The sequence below is a fragment of the Tamandua tetradactyla genome, chromosome 4, assembly GCF_023851605.1.
Source record: "Tamandua tetradactyla isolate mTamTet1 chromosome 4, mTamTet1.pri, whole genome shotgun sequence".
NCBI classification, from domain to species: Eukaryota; Metazoa; Chordata; class Mammalia; order Pilosa; family Myrmecophagidae; genus Tamandua; species Tamandua tetradactyla.
This window is the reverse complement of record NC_135330.1, coordinates 116,797,767-116,819,506: the sequence shown is the minus strand read 5'-3', so window position 1 is coordinate 116,819,506 and position 21,740 is coordinate 116,797,767. Positions and strand designations below refer to the sequence as shown.

Here is a 21,740-nt window from a genome sequence, read left to right as displayed (position 1 = left end):
TTTGAAGGTTCCAGTCACTCCAGGTACCCAGGAGCCCTGAAGTGAGTACACACCAACAATAGCAGGAGAGAAGCATTGGGGTGACTTTGCTTCTCATGAACTCTGCAAGTTTTATAAAATAGCCCACAGAGCATGTATTTTATCTGCAGGCCACCAGACCCATTTTGATTGTTGGGTGGGGGACAGGAGAAAAGGACAGTAAATTTATTTTAATAGAATAATGTGGATCATAATTTTAAAAACTAAAAATTAGTATTCCAACACAAATTCTAAAAATGATTGGTAGTGTCTAGAATGCCTCGTGAACTGTGGGAAAGAATCAGGGGTATCCATCAACAATATTTCCACTAATGGTACAGATGGGCAGGATGTCCGACAGCTTGCACTGTGTGCTCATGGGTGTGGGAGAGGGCCTATATGGCAGCACCGCCTACTGCTCAGCCATCATTAAGTAGCAGTGTTCATCACGTGATGTTGGTCCACAGATGATTAGTTTTATAGTCAGCAGGGATTCATCCTTCTTTATGTGGAAAACTTAATTTTCTTAAAAAAGGAAACAAACGTCAGAAGGAGCACCTTATATATAATAGGGATGTACCAGAAAATTCCTTTATCTGGCTTTTGGGAGGTAAGTGGTTGTTGCATATGTCTTTTCGTTCTCCTTCTCCCTCTTTCCTTCTCTCCCTCTGTCCCTCTTGCCCTCTTTCCCTCCCTCTCTTTCTCCCTCTCTTTCTTGCCTGAAGATTGAGGTGATTAAGAGCTTGCAGTCAGACTGCCTGTGTTCATATCCTGGCTCAGCAGCTTCCTTGATGTCAGACCCTGGATCTCTTTCTGTCTCAGATTCTCACCTGTGAAATAGAGGTGTTAACACTTCCTACTGCAGAGGAGGATTCTTAGGATTCAAGGAGTTTGTGTATATACACTAAGAAAGTAATGCGTACTGCTATATGAATGCTATATATTTTTCTTTTTACTCAGTTCAGAAAACCTTCTTAAAGCCCACTTAATACGTTTATTGGATGATTTTATTTGTGGATTTCATTTATATTTTCATTATAATGTTGGCTTTATAATTTTATTTCTCTGCTTTTTTTACCTGTGGGCCATGTTTTGGCACAAATTTTGGCCTTGATGGTACTTGAATTCAGTACCTCAAAATAGTGTTTTACGTTTGTGTTATCAGTAAATGATTGAAGTTTCTTCTTGTTTTAGCATTATTTTGCCCTTTCCAAGAAACGTTTTATTTGATGTTATTTGATTTTATTTATTTGATGGATAAGAAAAAACAGATTTTTTTTTTCCTCAATATCATTGGCATTTTCAAAAATGGAAAACATTTATACGTCCATAGAAACCTGAGTGTTGAGTTGAGTTGATGCATTTCACTTCATATTGCTTAAATATAAATACTAGGTTTGGGGCAAGATGGAAAGACTCTCCTAATTACGAATATTGACATGGAGCCATGCACAGTAGACCCCCAGCTGAGGATGATTCTCCAATGGCTTGTTGCCTCTGAGGCTGAAGTTGCAGAACTTCATTTTCATGACTCTGAAAAGAAGGAATTTATACAGGTAAGTGCCTGCTATGTAGGTTGGTTGTGAGGATAACATAGAACAGTAGTCATGGTCTATGCCTCATGGTTGGTCTAAGAGGATATCTGTTGATAGCAGAGCAGTTAAATGCTAAGACTGCAGAATTCAACAGTTAGGGCTCAGGTCTCAGTCCTGCCACTTGCTAGCATTGAAACCTTGGGCAAGTTAACCAGCCTGAGCTTCAGTTTCCTTAGCTGCACAATGGAGATGTGTTTAGAATCTATTTTTCAGTAATCTGTGAGGGTTAAATATGATATTTGTTAAAAAAGAAAAAAAAGGTTCATCTTGTGCCTGGCACATGAGGTGCCCTTAGTAAGCATTTTATGTGTTCATCATGTAAAAAAATTGAATTATTCTCTGTATTAATTAACTGATTCATAATTGAACCTAGTAAGTATATCTTTATCTGTTAATCCAGTTTCATTAGTATGAGAGGCTAAATACAAAGTCAACAAAAGTTTAAATGTAATAAAAGGACATGGACCATTTCTGAGTATATAATAGGTGGAATATTCAGATTTGATGTATTAACAAGCTACTGTAATTGAGTACTTAGAATATGCCAAGCACTTTATTAGTCAAAGTCTTCAGTTTACAGGATTGAGGTTTTTGTTCCAGAATTGCCCTTGACAGAACTTTGGTTCAATTTTTTATGGCATATAGGGTAGTTGGATGAACAGTCAATGTAGAGTGATCAATAATAATATAAAGGGAGAAATTACTAAAGATTTTCTTGATTTCTGGCTCAGAATTTACAAAAATATTATTGAGAGAAGTGTTTATTCTGTAGTTTATTTTTACTTAGATTATTTGTTTTTTTTCTAGTTTGGGTTCCTATTTTGGGGTAAAAGAAAATAAAACAGAAAGGGACACTTGGCAAAAGAATTGCCACGAGAAACAAATGAGTAAGAAAAGTGTTAGAACTGACAGTAGGAAGGTGTTCTAATTTGCTAGCTATTGGAATGTGATATACTAAAAACAGAGTGGCTTTTTAAAGAGGGAATTTATTAAGTTACAAGTCCACACTTCTAAGGCTGTGAAAATGTCCCAACTAAAGCAAGGCCATAGAAGTGGCCAATCTAAGTCATCCAGGAAAAGATACCTTGGTTCAAGAAAGCTATTAACTTTTAGGGTTTCTTTCTCAACTGGAAAGGCACATAGTGAACATGATGTTTTCCTTCTTCATCTCCAAAGGTCTCTGGCTGTGTGGGCTCTGTAGCTCTTTTCAAAATAATTCCTTTTAAAGGGCTCCATTAAGCAACCCCACCTTGAATGGGTGGAGACACACCTCCATGGAAATCATCTAATTAGAAGTTACCACTCACAATTAAGTGGGTCTTATCTCCATGGATAATTAAAAAACTCCCACCCAGTAGTACTCAATGATTATTAAAGGACATGGCTTTTCTGGGGTCCACAAATTCAAACCAGCACAGGAGGGAATATTCTCTAGAGTCATCTTTTAGTCTTGGGTAAATTAAGGGCTAAGGAAGGCCTTAAGTGGAGCTGAGCGTGACAGTGCTTGGGTAAGGGGCCCTTCCCCACCCTGTCACCTAGCCCAAATGTCTGTCTGATGATTCAGTGAAGTGAGGGTTGTTTAAATGTGGACCACGATGCCTATCGGTGGCGCATTTTAAATAATGGACCTCATTCATTGTGTCTGAGCTGGAGTCCCACAGGGCTGCTGACTAGTGCTTGAAAGCTAGGAAGCAGTTAAGAGACAAGTACAGAATATCTTTCATGGTAATGATGGTATTAAAAATACCATATTTTGTGTCTTTCTCGAAAATATAGTCTTATTTTTTTAATACTGATATCTTCACTATTAAACAGAGCAAACATTATTAATATAAATAGCAGGTGAGAGAGAATTGGGTGGGGACAGGGAAGTATATAAGTTAAGTATATTCACACATGTGAAATAAGAAAACAATAGATACGTTAAGTTTTATCAAAATTAAAAACTTGTCAAGACACTATCAAGAAAGCGAAAAGGCAACCTACAGAAGGGGGAATGTATTTGTACAGCACATACAGATAAGAGACTTATATTCAGAATATATAAAGAACTCTTAAAACTTGATGGGAAAACAATCTGAAAATGGGTGCAATACTTGAATAGTCATTTATCTGGAGATATTATACAAATGAGCCAATAAACACATGGAAAGATGTCCAGCATTATTAACCATTAGGAAAAAGCAAGTCAAAACCACGATGAGATACTGTTTCACAGCCACAGGGATAACTATAATAGATAGACAAATAGTAATGAGTGTTGGCAAGGATGTAGAAAAATTGGAAACCTCATAAGTTGTTGGTGGGAATCTAAAATAGTTCAGCTGCATTGGAAACAGTTTGGCAGTCTCTCAAAAAGTTAAACACAGAGTTACCCTATACCCCAGCAATTCTCCTAGGTGTATACCCAAGAGGAATGAGAACAATATGTCCTCCCCAAAACTTTCAAGTCAGTATTATTCCTAATAGCCAAAAAGTGGTAACAATCTAAACGTCCATCAACTGGTGAATGAATAAAGAAAATGTAGTAAACGTGTGCCATGGAATATTAGTCAGCCATGAAAAATGAAGTACTGGTATATGCTATACTGTGCATGAACCTTGGGACATTATGTTAGGTCAAAGAATCCAGCTACAAAAGACTATGCACAGATAATATGGTTCTGTTCATTTGAAATGTCCATAAGGCAAATCTATTGAGATAGAAAGTAAGTTAGTGGTTCACTGGGGCTGGGGGTGGGAACTAGGGTTAAGTGAGCATGAGGAGATCTTATTGGAGGAATAAAAATGTTCTAAAATGGATTGTGGTTGTGGTTGTACAACTCTGTAGATGTTAAAAGCCATTGAATTGTATACTTTAAATGGATGAATTTTATGGTATGTGAAGTATATCTCAGTACAACTAATTAAAAAATGGTTAAGCATGCTTATATTATTAAAAAAATCAAGTTGTTTTACTGAATTTAATAGGAAAGTGAATGAAGGCATGTTCTGATTGGTGAAGTTAGAGTTTATTTAAACCTGTAAATATTTTTGTTTTTGTTTTGAAACATTAAAAAATGTCTCAACTTAGCCATGTTTCTGTTGAGGCTAGACTATGTATGACAGAAAACAGCCACATTATATGTTATGGAAGGAAAATCCACATCATTTTATAAAGGCTTAACATTGTCTTTATTATTTTATGTTCTTAATTAAGGGTATGACAGATGTATCTAGTTAGGCTAAGAACTTCCTGTAGAAATGAAACCTCTGTATTCCCACACAGCTGGGTGAGTTAGGTCTCCAGCAATCCCAAAGTGTAATTCTGTGGAAGAGATGAGTTTATAAAGGCCAGGAAGGAGAAATGTTTAATTTGAGTAAAAGGATGGTAGCTTATGAAAAACCTTGTTATAACTGGGAAACAATATTTAATTGCAAACACTAGGATCCTTAGTTTTATTTGACCTTAAAAACGAAAACTTTATTGTTATAAAATTGGTTTTGGTTAATGTTTGACTTTTTTTTCTTTATTAGCTTTCAAAACGATTACAAGGAAAAGGATGGACGGTCGGAGACCTCCTACAGGCTGTGCTTAGATACTATGAAGTAATGGAAAAGACTTCCAGTGAGGAGGGATGCCAGTCGTTGTTTGATTGGCTCTTGGAAAATGCATAGGACAAACCTCAACTAGTATATTTATTTTATTATTTGTTTTGGGAGGGAAATAAACAGATAAAGATGCATAGGGTAAATTTTGAATAGTGAATGTTAACACTTAAATAAATAGGGAAGAAGGTAAATACAGCTTTTTCAGTGCTTTGGGTCACACGATGTATATAGTTCATACTTTTCTAATCCCCTCAAAATATTAGCTCCATTTGCTCTTCTGTCCACATGTGTATTGTGTTTAAATCCTAAAAACATGTATGTGCAGGAAGGTCCAACCATGAAGTTGCAGGGGCATTGTCTAACTGCATTGTTAACTGCATCCAAATAGTCCTGCTGGAGACCACTGCACTAAGGTTGCTGTGGATACATTCCAGTGATAGAGAGTTAGAGTTTTGCTGGCTACAATTATGGCAACAGGTATGTGCCTCTGCGAACACATGGTGTGTTCTATTAATAACCAATCTGACATCAAAAATGAAATTGAAGCTAATTTTTTTTAGTTGTGCCCTGTTTTTATGGCAGTTTTATTTTCATAGTTCAGCAATTAGTAGCCGTTGGTTTAACTAAATTTCTTAGGAGTAATATTAGTATTTTAGATTTCTCATGAAACCAGTGTGATAGCTTCTGCAGCCTTTCCTCAAACAACATATGCTGATGCTGCCAGCCATTCTGGCATGAGTGTGTATGTGTGTGTGTGAGAGAGAGAGTAAAGGAGTCCCCTGAGCTTGCAAGAGGTTTGTGCCCTCTTTCATTATACTATTTTCTTAGTAGAAACCCACTGTTAATGTTAAAAAAGGTGCTTTAAAATAAAAATGTCTATAAAGATTGTGCAGCGGGAATTTTCATTTCTCTTTTTTATATTTTGGGATCTCAGCTTATGCTATAAATGAAAATTGAAATTGCAAAATGTGTTGAAATTTTAGAAATGAATGTTAATAAGCAAATGCATTTAGAGAAGGCTAACAACTCTTGTCATTATTGGAATTTTGAAAAAAAAAAAAAACCTCCCCTTTAGCAAGGAGAAGCTGTTTTGAGAAAATGGAAATTTTTTTTTCCCAGATAAAATATCTGCACTCTTTTGTAAAGTTCTCTGACATGATCCTTCTGAGCTCTTCATTTCCCACTGCCTTGACTTAGAAACTGCAGGCTGATATAATTAGAGGACCAAGCCGATGTCTTGGTTTTTTGTGTGTGTATATGTGTGTGTGAATTTTTTTTCTGCCACTCGTGGACTTCATAATGCAGGGTAAATCACTTTTTATGGGGGCTTTGGTTTTCCACCATTAAATGTTCTTTTTACCTGAGCACTGACTGTTCTGAAAGCTACACAAGGTGTAGAAGACAATGGCACCCACCAGGGGACGGGGGATAAGGGCACTTATATTACTTTGAATTAATAATTATACTAAAGAGATGTGTTTTATAGTGAAAGATTCAAATTTGCTTTTTAAGTAAAATGCCAAAAGTTATTTAAATATTTTCTGAGATTACATTGTAAGTTTTAGGTTATCTTAATTTAAGACTACAGAAATAGAACAAGCCTTAAATATAAATATTTGCTAAAGTTTCTTCAAGTATTTTTTAAGGTGGAGGAATACAGGAAACATATAACTAGAATTGTTTTTGTCCTTAGCTTTTTAGAACTTGAGATGCAGCAGCACTGGATGGGGTTTTTAGATGTTAGAAACAGGAATGTTTGCTCTTGGTAATTATGGTATGATTTAATTATTAATTTTAGATAGCATTTTTACAAATATATTAAATATCACATTGTGTCTCATAACTTGGATGTATGTCTGTATGGGTTTGATCAGCTGCAGAACTGAGTGCTGAATTTCTTTTGAACTAAAATGATGTAATAGTTTCGCAAAACTTTCTGTGCTTGAGATTGTTTATTTCTCTTATAGTAATGATAGCTTTGAGGTAGGATTTTCCTTATATTTGTGTTACTTTGCGTTTTTCCAGAGCTGTGCTGGGTTCAGAGTTCCCTTATTTAGCCACTATGTAATGACTGAACAGTTATTAGTATTAGCATGCCTAGTGATAATAAAAATAGTGGAACTCCACACTTCTGTCAGTTCAATGCAAAAGCAAAGAGAAAAATAGTGTTGGCAGATGTGAAAAGAAGGGTGGATTAAGCTTTCTTATAGAGAGAAAGCATTTGTGTTTAGATCTGTATCTTTTAACCAAGTGTAGCCTGAGTTGACTTCCTTTAAAAGTGGTTTGTATATCTGATTTTCCAAAGATGTTCTAAATCTGGTTGGTTGCTCAGTCTTCAAAATAGCTCTTTTTGTTGAGGACAGCTCTTATTAGTCTTTCTTATTACAAATCTGTTTAATATATTTATACATAACATTGCCATTCTGTGTCCTTATGAATATTCTGTTTTATTCAGAACCGTTGAAGTTGTGATGTGCATTGAGCTGGATTCTCTGTTTATCCATTTAGGAACCATTGAACGACATAGAAAGAAAATGAGACATCTGATAGGGGTTTTTCAGAACATTCTGTATTTTTAGATTGAAATGTGATAATTCTTTCATATTCTTTTCCTAAGCCAAGCTTAAATTATATTTTATATTTGGTGATTATTAATGTTGATTTTGAAAATATTTCCTTATTTGTACAAAAGGAATGATTCATTTATAAATCACAGAGAAAAAGAAAGTATCTCTTGAGTGGTTTAATAGGATTTAATGCAGCTTTGAAACCTTTGAGAGTGTTCATTTACTGAATATGTGATAACATCTCTGTATTTTGAAAAATATTCCTCTTGCCCTTCAGGTATTTGATGTGAATTGATTCAATTCATAATGTTGTAATTTTGCTTAAATAAGGATTTTATGTTACTGATAGGATAATTGAATTGCTTATTAAATATATGATGGGCAATTGAATTGCTTATTAAGTGCACAATACAGTAAAATGAGTGGTAGGTTTTCCCACATGGCTTTGATATTAGTGCACATTCACCAAATGCAAAATTTAATCCAGTCTCATCAGGAGAGTCCAGATGCAAATGTCTGCTTTCATTGTTTGGTTAACATTATTCTTTGAAAATTAATATTGTCAATTTCCCATCATTAGTATATCATTAAATTTTTCATTTTTCAAATGGAACTTTGCACGGAATTTTTTTCAGTAGTGCCCTCATACTCAGCATGTAGTGAAGATACTTTCCATTTAAAACTTTGTCACCAGCTCAAGAGAATTAGAGCTTCTAGTGGGAATTCAGAAACACATTTTTGTTTTTAGCAAAAAAAGCAAAAACGAAAACAAAAACAACCCTGCAAGCATTTACTCATTTGCTGTAATCCTGCTCTGAAGATGCAGATACAGTGTTACTCACACTTGTCACTTTACTTATTTATTTTTTTACCATCCATGTACATTCCTTTTGTATGGACAGAGTTGTAAGTCTAGAAATTCATTGTTTTGTTTTTGTTGTGATGTTTGAATACTATTTAATATTGGGCTTTAATATTGCTGAATTTGCTACCTTTGGTTACTTGTGCAGTGTTAAAAGTAATCCATATTCTTGTTTAATATACCAGATATATATCAAAAGCAGCTTTGAGTAATTGTAGCCGTTTGTTTGACTTTGCTGAGTTACCATATTAAGATCTCAAACTATGTAAAGTAACTTTTATTTTTGTTTTTCAGTAATTTCATATGTTCATTTACCAAAATGAGAACTTTCGGGATACACCAAAATTTTCTTTGTTTTACCAGTGACTCAAAACAAACATTTCAGAAATTACTTTTGTAATAATTTGCAAGTAAATGTTCTTTTATTTTACAGTTGTTTAAGCCTGTGATCTTTCCTCTCCCAACTCTGAATTCTCCAATAAATTTAACAGATGCCTGGCTTTGGTTTTCATTTTATAATATTTTATTAACTACTCGGTACTGAACTAAAACAAAGGCATAAGGTGGGATTGGTATCGTGGAAGGCGCAACAAAGGATCTAAGTGCTCACATCACAGTTTTCTAAAACAAGAGCGTCCAGGAATGTTTTTAATTCCTAAGACACAAGGTTGTACCTACTTATAGGTGCCTATAAACACTGACATCAGTGACTTGCAAGCCTGATTGACCAATCTGTTTTGGATTTTAGTACAAAGTAAAATAATTATGATGGCTTTGAATGTGGAACTGGTTTTGGTATTTTACTGTCATGGATTTAGCACTCCTTTCATAGTATATAGACCATACTGCTGTCATGCAGTATAACATGAGATACTTAAAAGTTAAGTGCTCCTTGTTTATTTGCTAGTGGAATTTTATTTTGTCTTAAGTATTTTAAGTCCAGTAATTAAGGGGATGATTTTCTAACTTTTCATATGAATGCTTAAAAATGCTAGGGAATCATGATACCAAAAAATGGGAGGGCTGGGTGTAAGTACATATCAGTCCTTAAGAAAACAATTTTTTAAATGCAGAGAAAAAAAATGAAGCAAGATGCCATGGAACTATAAGTCCAGAAAAGAAAAATAACTCAAAAAAATGGAAGAGTGTGACAAATGACATTGGTGTGCTGTATTCTACCAACTAATACTTTTTGGCATAATGTGGGTTTTCAAAAATATTAATTACCAACATGTAAAAATAAGAAATTGCACATTTAAATATGTTGGATATTTCCAGCTTCTCCTGAAATAGCTCTGGATCCCTGACTGTACTCTGTGGCAGCAGTTGGACAGGAGCCCCTTTTATCAGGCGTCCGCTTTTTGTCTCTGGCATTACCTGCTCCACTCCACTCCATTTCTGTTGTCTTTTGAGGTCCTTTAGGCATTTGAGGCGCAACCTGACTTAAAACAGGTAAGAATTGACATGCTCAGAAAAGCCAAATGGCATTTACTCTAGCATTCTAGTCCATTCTCTAGGAATACTCAGAGTGGAAGAAGATTCTAGAAATTACTGACTTGTGAGTTTATTGCTTCTGAGTAGAGAACAAACAGTAACTGTCAAAAGTACAATGTTTAAGTATATGGAGTAAAAGAAGGGAGACCCAGCTTAGATTTACCTTTAAGCAGATTCTCTCAGCTTTCTTTCCTTTTTTATACATTATTCTACTGGTATTAGAATATTAGAGATGTTTTTTCTGGATTTTAATGAGGCATTTTATATGGAGAAAACAACTGCATAGTTGTGACTTCCTAACGTTGTGAGAACATCTTCCCAAAGGCTTGCGTTAACAGTTCAGCATCTGCCTGGAGGGCCAGCTCTGTGATGTACCGTGTGGACCATTTCATATATAACCTTGATGCACTGTTTTCGGTGAAGATTTTTATGAAATATGTTTGATCCAGGGTGTCCAAGAGCATTACTGAGCATTACACAGTAACTACATCGAGGGATAATATTCAAACAATTGAAGTGAACTAAGGGAGCAGATAAGGGACTTTTGAACCTACCTCCTCCCCGTGTCCTTGTTATGAAGCCATGATTTGACATTTTCTTTCAAAGGTGGAAAAGTTCTGTTTTTACATACTGCCCTTTTACAGTTGTGAGGTTGGATTCTTTTATTCAAAAATTTAGTTCTTCCCCTGTTTCTTACTCAAATTCTGTGATCCAGGACTTCTGTATACGTGAGAACTGGTGTTTAGTACTTAATATGTTGAGGAGTACTGAACAGTCAGAACAAAGCTGTCTGAAATAAAAAAGCTGCCAGAGCTACCATCTGAAAACTACCTCTTCTCTTCAGTTTGTAGTGGGATGTGGATTGTGGTGGGGAAGGAGAGCATGGATTCTGGGGAAGATTGTAATGTCACAATGGCTTTTCCATCATCTAAATCTTTGAGTCAGCGTTAGATTATGGCAAACACTGGGAGGTCAGATAAGTTTATGCTTGTGCAAGCCAGCGTGAACCCTTAGAAATCATGGATTTCTTTACTGCTCTTGAACCCTAAAGAACCATGGCTTCTAGAAGGAGGGGTCCTGGGTTTAAGATTGAGTGGCAAATTATGCAGTTGATGCATAGCTGTGTTCTAGTTTGCAAGCTGCCGGAATGCGATAGCCAGAAATGGAAAGGCTTTTTTTTTTTTTTTCCCTCATTTACTACGTAATTTACTTAAGACCTCAAACTCTTGTGCTTACAATAATTTTCTAAAAGAAGTACTGTTGCCTTTTATTACCTTAAACCATTCATCCCTTTGAAACAAATAATTTTTACTGTGCTATCTAACAGCTGAACCACTGGCACAAAATTGAGATGGTATTTACTGCAGCAGGGTCTCTGTAAATCAAATCTGAGCTTTATGTAAAGATATTTTTAATAAAAAGTACCACATGGGCGGTACAACGGTGGCTTGGTGGCAGATTCTTGCCTGCCGTACCGGAGACCTAGGTTCAATTCCTGGTACCTGCCCATGCGGGGAAAAAAAAAAAAAAAGCCAGGTACAGTGGGAATGGAGCATGGAGCAGAGTGCTCCCTGGCAGGGCCATGTGGAAGTGGCTTTTGCTACAGTGCTTGCTTAATGGCACAAGTGGAAAGCTGAATAAAGCAAACACTTACAGAGGCAGTTTTCTGTAAACTTTTTGGGGTGGGGGACTTCCTCTGTTGGGGCAGATACTGATTTGGGTTGGGCAAGATCAGAAGGTATGACATTTGGCTGCACCTGACAACATGCCATGTATTGAGTACATGGCAGCCAGCTCCTGCTGGCTGATGACCTGTTCATTTGTTTTTAGAAGAGAGGATATCACTGGAGCTTTCTGCCTTTACTGCTACAATGTGCAATATCCAGCTAGATTTCCCCTATGGAGGAAATCACCTCCAAAATCCTTCTTAGTGAAATGATGCAAATAAGCTAAGTCAACAGAAAAGTTCCCTTAGCTTAAAGCTCCGTTAGAACCCTACGTTGATTACCTTGTGAGGGGTGTGTAGCTCAACAAATGCTTTAACTAGAATATGTATTCCCAACCACTTGGTACCCAATAGTAATAAACTCTAATGACACTGGAAAAAGAAACTGATCTTGAATCATGGCTTCTCATGTTCTCACTTGGAACTCTCCAACTTTTATGACATATTTGACTCCTATAAATGGCTTATATAACCCCATACGTGTTCAAGCAGTTTACTTTCAAGCCTGAAATAGCAAGCCTCTAGATCTTGAACTGTGTATTGAGGCTTGGGTTCTGTTCTGGTTACAGCTCCAGACTGTAAATTGACCAGTCCTTTAAGACTTGGGAGCTTCTGTGGAGTAATTTTTCCCACATCCCATGTTAGTATCTTGGCTGGATCAAATGTATAGCTGCTTTGTGTTGGTGTCGGGTTCAGATTCAGCACAACTTTTGGCATGTGAACTGTCACTGATTCCTTCAATAGTTTTTCCCATATTCTACTTTGGTCCAATAGTAATATCAGATCTACTACAAGAACGGTTCTCCTTAAAGCTGATACTGTGTTTCACATACACTGGGATTGCTATGATTTTGTGAGCTGACACTGTGTAATATGAGTCAGAAATTTCCATCTGGAGGAATAAATGACAAAACTCTTTCAGACTCCCAATACCTGAACCTGATGCAGGGGTGGAAGCTGACAGCATCCAGAAGCCATGAAGTTCATGAAAGGGAAAGATCAGACATTCCAGATAGTTTCATGCAAGCATTAATGACCCCCTGAATTTCTGCAAAGACTGCAAATCCTGATTTATCTATAATTACAACTATTTCTTCAATGCTGTCAATTTTGAGGCTTTGTTGCTCAGCGCCATGGGATATTAGCTGCCCAGCGGGGAGTGTATCCCCAGTATTACTACCGCCATTAATAGAGGTGACAACAGAATGTAGAATTGTTGTGATTTAATCACTTCTCTTAGAATGTTAGATTCAGTAGCCCGTGGAAATCCATTGTCTAATATTTCTTCTAAGAGCTCATATACAATGACCACATTATCCTTAATTGCAAACCCTGAACACTCATCAAAGTCATCCTGAAAAGTGTCAGCAACTCGATGTAAGTTACAAAGAGAGGTGGCACTTCCTTCTGTCTTATGACAGAAACAAAGAAGAGCTTGTCGCGGTAGGTACTGATGAATGGTGAAGTGTTGGAATGACAGGTGGTACATTTTCAACATCAGCAGGTTTCTCCTAAGCTTCAAAGAAATAATCACCAACAGACTGGCTCACTGCACTCTTCCAGTGCTTTTCTAGAAATATGTTACTGGAACAGTTTATGAGAAATAAGCTGTGGATCATTTTCCTGGTACCTGGGCCCATGAGTGATTCAGTACCAGGTCCTCTCCCAACCTAGGCTGAGATAGCTGAGGGGAAGGCTTTTAAAAAAGGGAAGTTTATTATGTTGAACATTTTCAGTTCCAAGACTGTGAAAATGTCTAAATTAAAGCAAGGCTGTAGAACTGTTCAATTTAAGGCATCCAGGGAAAAATACCTTGGTTCAAGAAGGCCAGTGCCATTCAGGGTTTCTCTCTCAGCTGGAGAGACACAAATTGAGGTCTGCTAGCTTTATGTTCAGTGGCTTCCCTGGGGCTCTGTCCAATTTGTTGGCTGTGTTGGTTCTGATGGCTCTCGTGGTTTTGTAGCTTTTTCCAAAATGGTTCCCTTTTAAAGGGTTCCAGTAAGCAACCCCACCTTGAAGAACCAAAGACCTCTCAGGCTGAAACATGAAATGCGCTGTCTTGTAAAACACCTAGACATCTTAGGTAGTGCTCACTGTGTATGAGACCAAATAAAATAAAACTACAAAAATAGTGTTTCTAGGTTTTATTTTTATACTGCAGTAGAATGCAGTAGTTGTGGTGTAAGTCCAGGGTACGGTAGACTGTAGTTTTCCTTGACCCAGACCATATCAGTCCCATCCAATTTCACAAAGGGCAGAGTTAAACTGAACCATCCACATCGAGGAATTGTTTAATGTGGTGTTTTAAGTTTTCCGGCTGCTAAAATAAGTATCACATACTGGGTTGTCTTAGGTAATGGGAATTTGTTGACTCACAGCTTTGAGGCTAAGAGAAGTCTGAAATTGAGGTGTCAGCAAAGCAATGCTTTCTTCCCAAAGACTGGCATTCTAGGGCTGGCTGCAGGTGATCCTTGGTCCTTGACTTTTCTGTTGCTTGGCAATGAATGTGGTTGCCTCCTGGCTTCTCTCTCCATCTGACTTTCACTCTGCTTTTAGAGGCCTCTAGTAATCCGAATTAGCCCAACCTGATTCAGTGTGAGCCACGCCCTCACTGAAGTCACATCTTGAAGATGTTATTTACGATGGGTCCACACTGAGAATGCAGACCGAGAACAAACCTAGACCGGGGTACACAATTCAAACTCCACTGCCTGTGGTAAGGGGGCTAAAAATGTATCAATTGCATTTTCACTAAAAGACAGAATACTCTGGCCTGGAGAAGGAAAGATGTAGGTGTGACCTCAAATTGTCTTTAAATAAATGAAGAGCTTTCGGGAGAGAGATGAAAACCTGTAACCTTCAAGGACAGAATAAGGACCAGGGGGTAGAAATTAGAGGGTGGCAGATTTTGGCTTGCGGTAAAAATTGAATCTGTCCAAAATAGGGACTAGGCCCTGTTAATGAAAAGGAGTGTGCTTATCCTTGGAGAATTTTCTGCTTTCTGCAGTGTCAATCACTTCTGCAAATTTTGATGACAAATTCAGAGAACTTGTAACTTTGGACCGCGTGACCTTTGTGTTCTAATGCGTCCTTTCCTATACGCTAATTTATTTTTTTTCATAGTAGTTTAGTAAAGTGAAGAGCATGGGCACTAGACTCCAAAGAAGTTGATTTAAAATCCAGCTCTGCCATTTACTGTCTGTCTGTATGACCCAGAGCAGATACTTATGTAAGCTTTAGTTTCCTTATTTGTAAAATGGAATAAGATAGTTCTACATCACTAGTTATTGTAAGGGTTAAATCAAACTTAGCACAAAATTTTAGGTATTATTGTCTTGGGCTGATATTTTTGCTATGGAGAAGACTGCTCTCAGTATAACTGTAGCTCTTTTGAAGGGAGCCTGTCTTAGTTTTTCCCCTAGGTGCTTTTAAGATTTTTCTTTTTATGTGTGTGTTTTTTTATACAGGTTTCTTTTACTAGGATATATGTACAGGTCTGGATTTATTTTTATTATTCTGCTTAGAAGTCAGTAGGTTTCTTGCATTTGCTAATTTTGAAGTATTTTATTGAATTTGGAAAATTCTCTGCCATTTTCTTTTAAAATATTACCTGCCTTATTTTCTCTCTTCTCTTGGGACTTTTATTGAACATACATTAAGCATTTTCATTGCATTTTCTACGTCTCTTGCCCATTTAGTTTGCATATCTCTGTGCTTGCATTTTGGATAATTTCTTCCTACCCTATCTCATGTACACCAATTCTCTTGTCAGTTTGTCTAACCTGTTAAATCTGTCCATTAAGTTCTTAATTTTAGTGTTTTTTTTCTTCACTTCGAGACTTTTTGCAGGGTTCTTTTAAAAATCTCTGTGGCATATTAGGAGTTTTCCTGTTAGCTGCAGATGGTTCAAGGTTGACTTTTTTGTCTGAATATAGTAAGTGTAATTGTTGTTGTTGTGTTGGTGTCCGATAACTGCAATATCTGAAGTCTTTGTAGGTATGTGTCTCTGATCTATTGTTTCTTCCTTTCTTTGTGTACCTAATTATCTTTGATTATGAGTTGACCATGTGGCATATGAAAAAAAAATATGTAGGACTAACTGGAAGTCGAGGGTGGTGGTTATCTTTGTCCAGAAGGAATGTTTCTAAAGCATCTTTATTGAGATATTTCACACACCATACAACACATCCAAAGTATAAATCAGGGGCTCACAGTACAATTCTGTAATTGTGCATTCATAACCACAACCAGTTTTAGAACATTTTCATTACTCCCCCACCCCACCCCAAAAAATCCCATAACTGTTAGTCCTCTCCCCCTCAATATTATTTATGTATTTATTTTTATTATGATCATTCCGTTCTCCATATATAATCAGTAATTCATATCATCACATAGTTGCATATTCATCATGATCATTTCTTAGAACATTTGCATCAATTCAGAAAAAAATAAAAAGATGACAGAAAATTTCATGCACACCATACCCCTTACCCCTCCCTTTCGTTGATCACTAGCATTTCAATCTAAATTTATTTTAACATTTGTTCCCCCTATTATTCATCTTTATTCCATATGTTTTACTCATCTGTTGATAAGGTAGATAAAAGGAGCATCAGACACAGGTTTTCACAATTACACAGTCACCTTGCAAAAGCTATATTATTATACAATCATCTTCAATAAACATGGCTACTGGAACACAGCTCTACACTTTCAGGCATCAACGTTATTTTTAAAAAATATCTTTATTGAGGCGTCTTCATGCACATACAGTCCATCCGAAGTATACAGTCAGTGGCTCACAATATCATCACATAGTTATATATTCATCACCATGAAAACATTTGCTTCACTCCAGAAAAAGAAAGAGAAAAAAGAAAAAACCCGTACACCCCATGCCCCTTACCCATCCCGCTCATTCATCTCTAGTATTGCAATCTACTCAATGTTTTTATCCCTTATTCCTTCCTCATTATTTATTTATTTTGTCCTTATTTTTTACTCATCTGTCCATAGCCACAAGGTTTTAAAAAATCACATGGTCACATTGTAAAAGTTATATAATTATACAGTCATCTTCAAGAAAGTTACTGGAATATACAGTTGACAGTTTCAGGTACACCATAAACTAAAAAGGGATATTATATAATGCATAAAAATAACCTCCAGGATAACCTCATGACCCTCTTTGAAGTTTTTCAGCCAGTGAAACTTTATTTTGTCTTGTTTCTTTCTTCCCTTATTTCGTCAAGAAGTCTGTCTCAATCCCATGATGCTGGGTCCTGGCTCATCCCTGGGAGTCAGGTCCCACATTGCCAGAAAGATTTACACCCCTGGGAGTCAGGTCCCATGTAGCGGGTAGGGCAGTGAGTTCACCTGCCGAATTGGCTTAGAGAGAGAGGCCATATCTGAGCAACAAAAGAGGTTCTCTTGGGTGACTCTTAGACATTGTTATAAGTAGGCTTAGCTTCTCTGCAGGAATAAGTTACATAAGGGCAAGTGCCAAGATAGAATTGGTCTATTAAATTGGTGGTCCCCAGTGCTTGCGAGAATGTCTGGAATTCCCCAGGTGGGGAAGTTTAATATTTCCTCCTTTTCCCCCAGATCCCCAAGAGGGCTTTACAAATACTTTTTTATTCTCTACCTGAATTACTCTGTGATGTATCAGGGCATCACACTAACTTTTATAAACCAACAAGAGCTCACTCTTTATTCAAGATTCCATTTAATTATGGTATTTATCTAAACATCATACAAGTTAAATTAGATATTGTGCTACCAAAAATATAAATTTGCACCAAACAAACATTTCTTCTTTGGTCTCACACAGTAGTTGAAGTTTTAAAATATAGACCACCTTATCCTTTACCCTGTATTCTGATTTACCTTAGTCCTATCCAGATCAGCTTCATTCATATCTCTAGTTGAAGTCTCATCACTTTTTCAACTTCTTAAACAGTTGCCGTATGAGGTAATGCTGACTTTCATAGCTTCAGTGCTCTTAACTTTTGAGTCCCAGGTATTTCTTCAGAAATACCCAAAGTTTCAGGGAATGACAAATAGTTCAGCATCTCAGAATTTAGAAATAACAATTACAACTCTGGAGTAGATGTGACTGCTGAAAAGCTTACAATCTAGGACCATTTACAATGGCCTTAAGCTGATAACCTATACTCTCCGGAAGGAATTTTCATTTGCTTCTGTCAGGTGCCTAGAGCACAACTCCTGGAGTGCCTTAATTTAAATTCGAGCTCTGAGGTTTTCTGGACCGTGCAGGTTACTTGAAATTGTGCTGCCCATTCATAGCTGTACACTCCAGGGCTTGTGTACTTCTGGTTCACCCTGAGACTCACCTTCAGAGTTCCAATTTAGAGATGGGTAGGGTAGTGGTTTACTGGAATCCCTCTGGGTCTAGCCCTGTGAGGCTGCCAAAATGCTTTTTCAGTATCACAGCCTTTTCTTCAGGTTTAGCAGGTCATCTTGGAACAAAAAAGTGGCTTTAAGTGCTGGGTTTACCTCTTGAAGATCTTTGCTTTTACTAGATTTTGGCCCAGTGATTCCTTAATATCACTGTTAGACTCCAAAGCCCAAATTCTCCCCACTGCACTACACCGTGTCACCAAATTGAAAAAACAAAGAGGACAATCAAAATCACCTATATTAACATATAGACGCAAAAGCTATTTACATTTTGGTGTATTTCCTTCCAGAGTTTTTCAACATGCATAGTATTTTATGTAAGTAGGATTTCCCTTAGGTTGTAAATATTTGACTAAAACATTAAAAAAATATTTTTATTGAGATATCTTTATGCACATACAGTCCATCCAAAGTATAAAATCAGTGGCTCACAATATCACATAATTGGGTATTCTTCACCATGATCATTTTTAGAACATTTGCATCATTCCAGAAAACGAGAAAAAAGAAAAAAATCATATACCTCATGCCCCTTACATCTCTCTCTCATTGACTACCAGTACTCCAATCTACCCAATTTTATTTTTTACTCCTTATCTCCCCCTAATATTTATTTATTTTTGTCCTTACCCTGGATAAAGGGAGCATCAGCCACTAGGTTTTCACAATCACATGGTCACCTTGTAGAAGTTATACAATCTTCTTCAAGAGTCAAGGCTGCTGGAATACAGTTCAACAGTTTCAAGTACTTCCCTCTAGTTACACCAATACACCACAAACTAAAAAGGGATATCTATATAATACATAAGAATAACCTCCAAGATAACACTCCGAAATCTCTCAGCCACTGAAACTTCATTTTGACAAAAACATGTTTTTAAATTTTTTTGTTAATAAAAAAATTACAAGAAAGAAACACAAACATTCTTAATATATGATCATTTTCTACATGTATAATCAGTAATTCACAATATCAGCCACATATTCATCATCATGATCATTGCTTAGAACATTTACATCAATTCAGCAAAAGAAATAAAAAGACAACAGAAAAATAAAACGAAAACAGAAAAAAAAATTATGCACACCATACCCTTACCCCTCCCTTTCATCGATCACTAACATTTCAAACTAAATTTATTTTAACATTTGTTCCCCCTATTATTTATTTTTATTCCATATGTTCTACTAGTCTGTAGACATGGTAGATAAAAGGAGCATCAGACACAAGGTTTTTACAACCACACAGTCACATTGTGAGAGCTATATCATTATACAATCATCATCAAGAAACATGGCTACTGGAACACAGCTCTACATTTTCAGGCAGTTCCCTCCAGCCTTTCCATTACATCTTAGATAACAAGGTGATATCTACTTAATGCATAAGAATAACCTCCAGGATAACCTCTCGACTCTGTTTGGAATCTCTCAGCCATTGACACTTTGTCTCATTTTTCTCTTCCCCCTTTTGGTCTAGAAGGTTTTCTCAATCCCCTGATGCCAGGTCTCAGCTCATTTTAGGGTTTTTCTCAATCCCTTGATGCTGAGTTTCAGCTCATTCTAGGATTTCTGTCCCACATTGCCAGGAAGGTCCACACCCCTGGGAGTCATGTCCCACGTAGACAGGGGGAGGGTGGTGAGTTTGCTTGTTGTGTTGGCTGGAGAGAGAGGCCACATCTGAGCAACAAAAGAGATTCTCTTGGGGGTGACTCTTAGGCCTAATTTTAAGTAGGCTTGACCTATACTTTGTGGGGTTAAGTTTCATGTGAACAAACTCCAAGACTGGGGGCTCAGCCTATAGCTTTGGTTGTCCACACTGCTTGTGAGAATATCAAGAATTCAACTTGGGGAAGTTGAATTTCTCCCCATTCTCACCATTCCCCGAAGGGGACTTTGACAAAAACATTTTTGAAAACCCAACCCTGACAGTTGGGGTTTTTAGGTTTGGTGGTTGATGAATCTTGATGACTCTTTCAGCTGGACATATCTTGACCAGAGCTCTTTGGGCTGACTACTACATAGTTTTGATTGATTGTTTTTTTTTCCCCTTACATTCCTATGTGGCAGTGTTTTGAATTTCAAGTTGATTCAGTTGACAATCTCTACAATATAAGAATTTTAAGTAGATCATTTGAGAAAAGCAATATGTAAAAAGGATCTCTGGTTGGCTTCCAGAAACCAGACAAAAATCTTAATCTCAGTTTATCGATATGATTTTTTTCTTTCCCTGTCTTCTTTCTTATTTGCCTGTCAGCTGACAGACCGGGAGACTCTCTCCTGCCTATTTTTCACATTCCTCAGGACATGGTGAGAAGAAAGAGTTACAGAAAGAAGGAACATTCTTTCCAAATTCTAGGCCCTTCTTTCAATTGTTTGGTGGCTATCTCTGTGCCCTCATGTCATTTCGAATTCAGCATATCTAAAACAGAACTCCTTTTGCTCCAGCGAACGTGCTCCTTTTTCAGCCATTCAGGTTTAACACCTTTGAGAAATTTCTTTGTTATCTTTGATTCTTCCTCTCCCATTTGAGTCCTCTCTAAGAGGGAAAGGGGAGGAGGACATAAAGGAGAGGAGGGAGAGATGGCAGCTGTCAAGGAAATGAGGAAAAAAGTGAAAGGTTAAAAGGTGTTTAGGAAAGGTAGTGATGGGACGTGACATCACTCCACCCTCCATAGCCACTGGACAGATTCAGTGAAGATCTACATATGTGTAGTTTTCATCATCACCACTATTGTTTATTTGATACAGATATGCTGTGTCTGGCAGAAGGAAGATAGCTCAGTAATATCCAGATGATAGGAGATGCCAAAAGATGAACCACATTTCATGGTTAAGAGTCTAAAGTAAATTAAGGAAAAGCACAATAAATTGGCCAGCTTACTGACTTCTAATTTCCCTGGTGTGGGAGATGAGGCATTCTGACCAATCCTCCTGTTGAAAACAGCGAACTGCTCTAGATAAAATATTTTAAATCTTCTTAAATGTATTGATGGGTTGTCATGAAAGCAAGGAATATGCAGCCCCAACACATAATGGAAGTAGGAATATCAGACTGTAAGCTGGCACTAAAGTCAGCTTTGGCTTTGAGGGCATTTGCCAAATCCAGAGAACTTCAGCTTCAGTTTAGATTGACTAATGGGGAGAGGGAAGCAAAGTTTCAGTGCCTCTAATGGGTGGATTTTGGAGGGGAAAATCCCTCTGACTCTGCAGATTGGACGAAACATTTTCTGTCCAAATCTTTGGTGGTGAATTGAGGGGAAAGTCCCCACCCTGATCATTCATAAGCTAACCCTTTCAGTCTAAATTCACCCTAGCTGGGTGGTCCAAAAATTCTCAGAATTCTCAAGCTGAGAATTTAGTTTAATATATATTTTTTCTTGCTCTCATGCCAGAAGCAAACAAATTCTCTTGAAGATCCCACCTTCATCGTAGGATTCAGTTATTCCCAAAGATAAAATTCC

General features: G+C 37.0%; 1 protein-coding gene and 1 pseudogene across 7 annotated transcripts in view; one reads left to right on the top strand and one right to left on the bottom strand.

The window, feature by feature from the left end:
• The window catches only part of AKAP11 (A-kinase anchoring protein 11), a 55,623-nt gene extending 46,491 nt beyond the window's left edge, over window positions 1–9,132 (top strand). For all 7 annotated transcript variants that reach the window (XM_077158345.1, XM_077158347.1, XM_077158341.1 and 4 more), the window contains 2 exons: window positions 1,414–1,574; window positions 5,130–9,132. In XM_077158345.1, coding sequence (XP_077014460.1) covers window positions 1,414–1,574; window positions 5,130–5,270 — 302 coding nt within the window. In that variant the 3' untranslated portion in view covers window positions 5,271–9,132. The remainder of the gene's footprint in view (window positions 1–1,413; window positions 1,575–5,129) is intronic.
• A 3,127-nt stretch (window positions 9,133–12,259) lies between these two features.
• LOC143681367 (AP-3 complex subunit mu-1 pseudogene) lies at window positions 12,260–13,472 on the bottom strand (annotated as a pseudogene).
• Window positions 13,473–21,740: the final 8,268 nt, after the last annotated feature.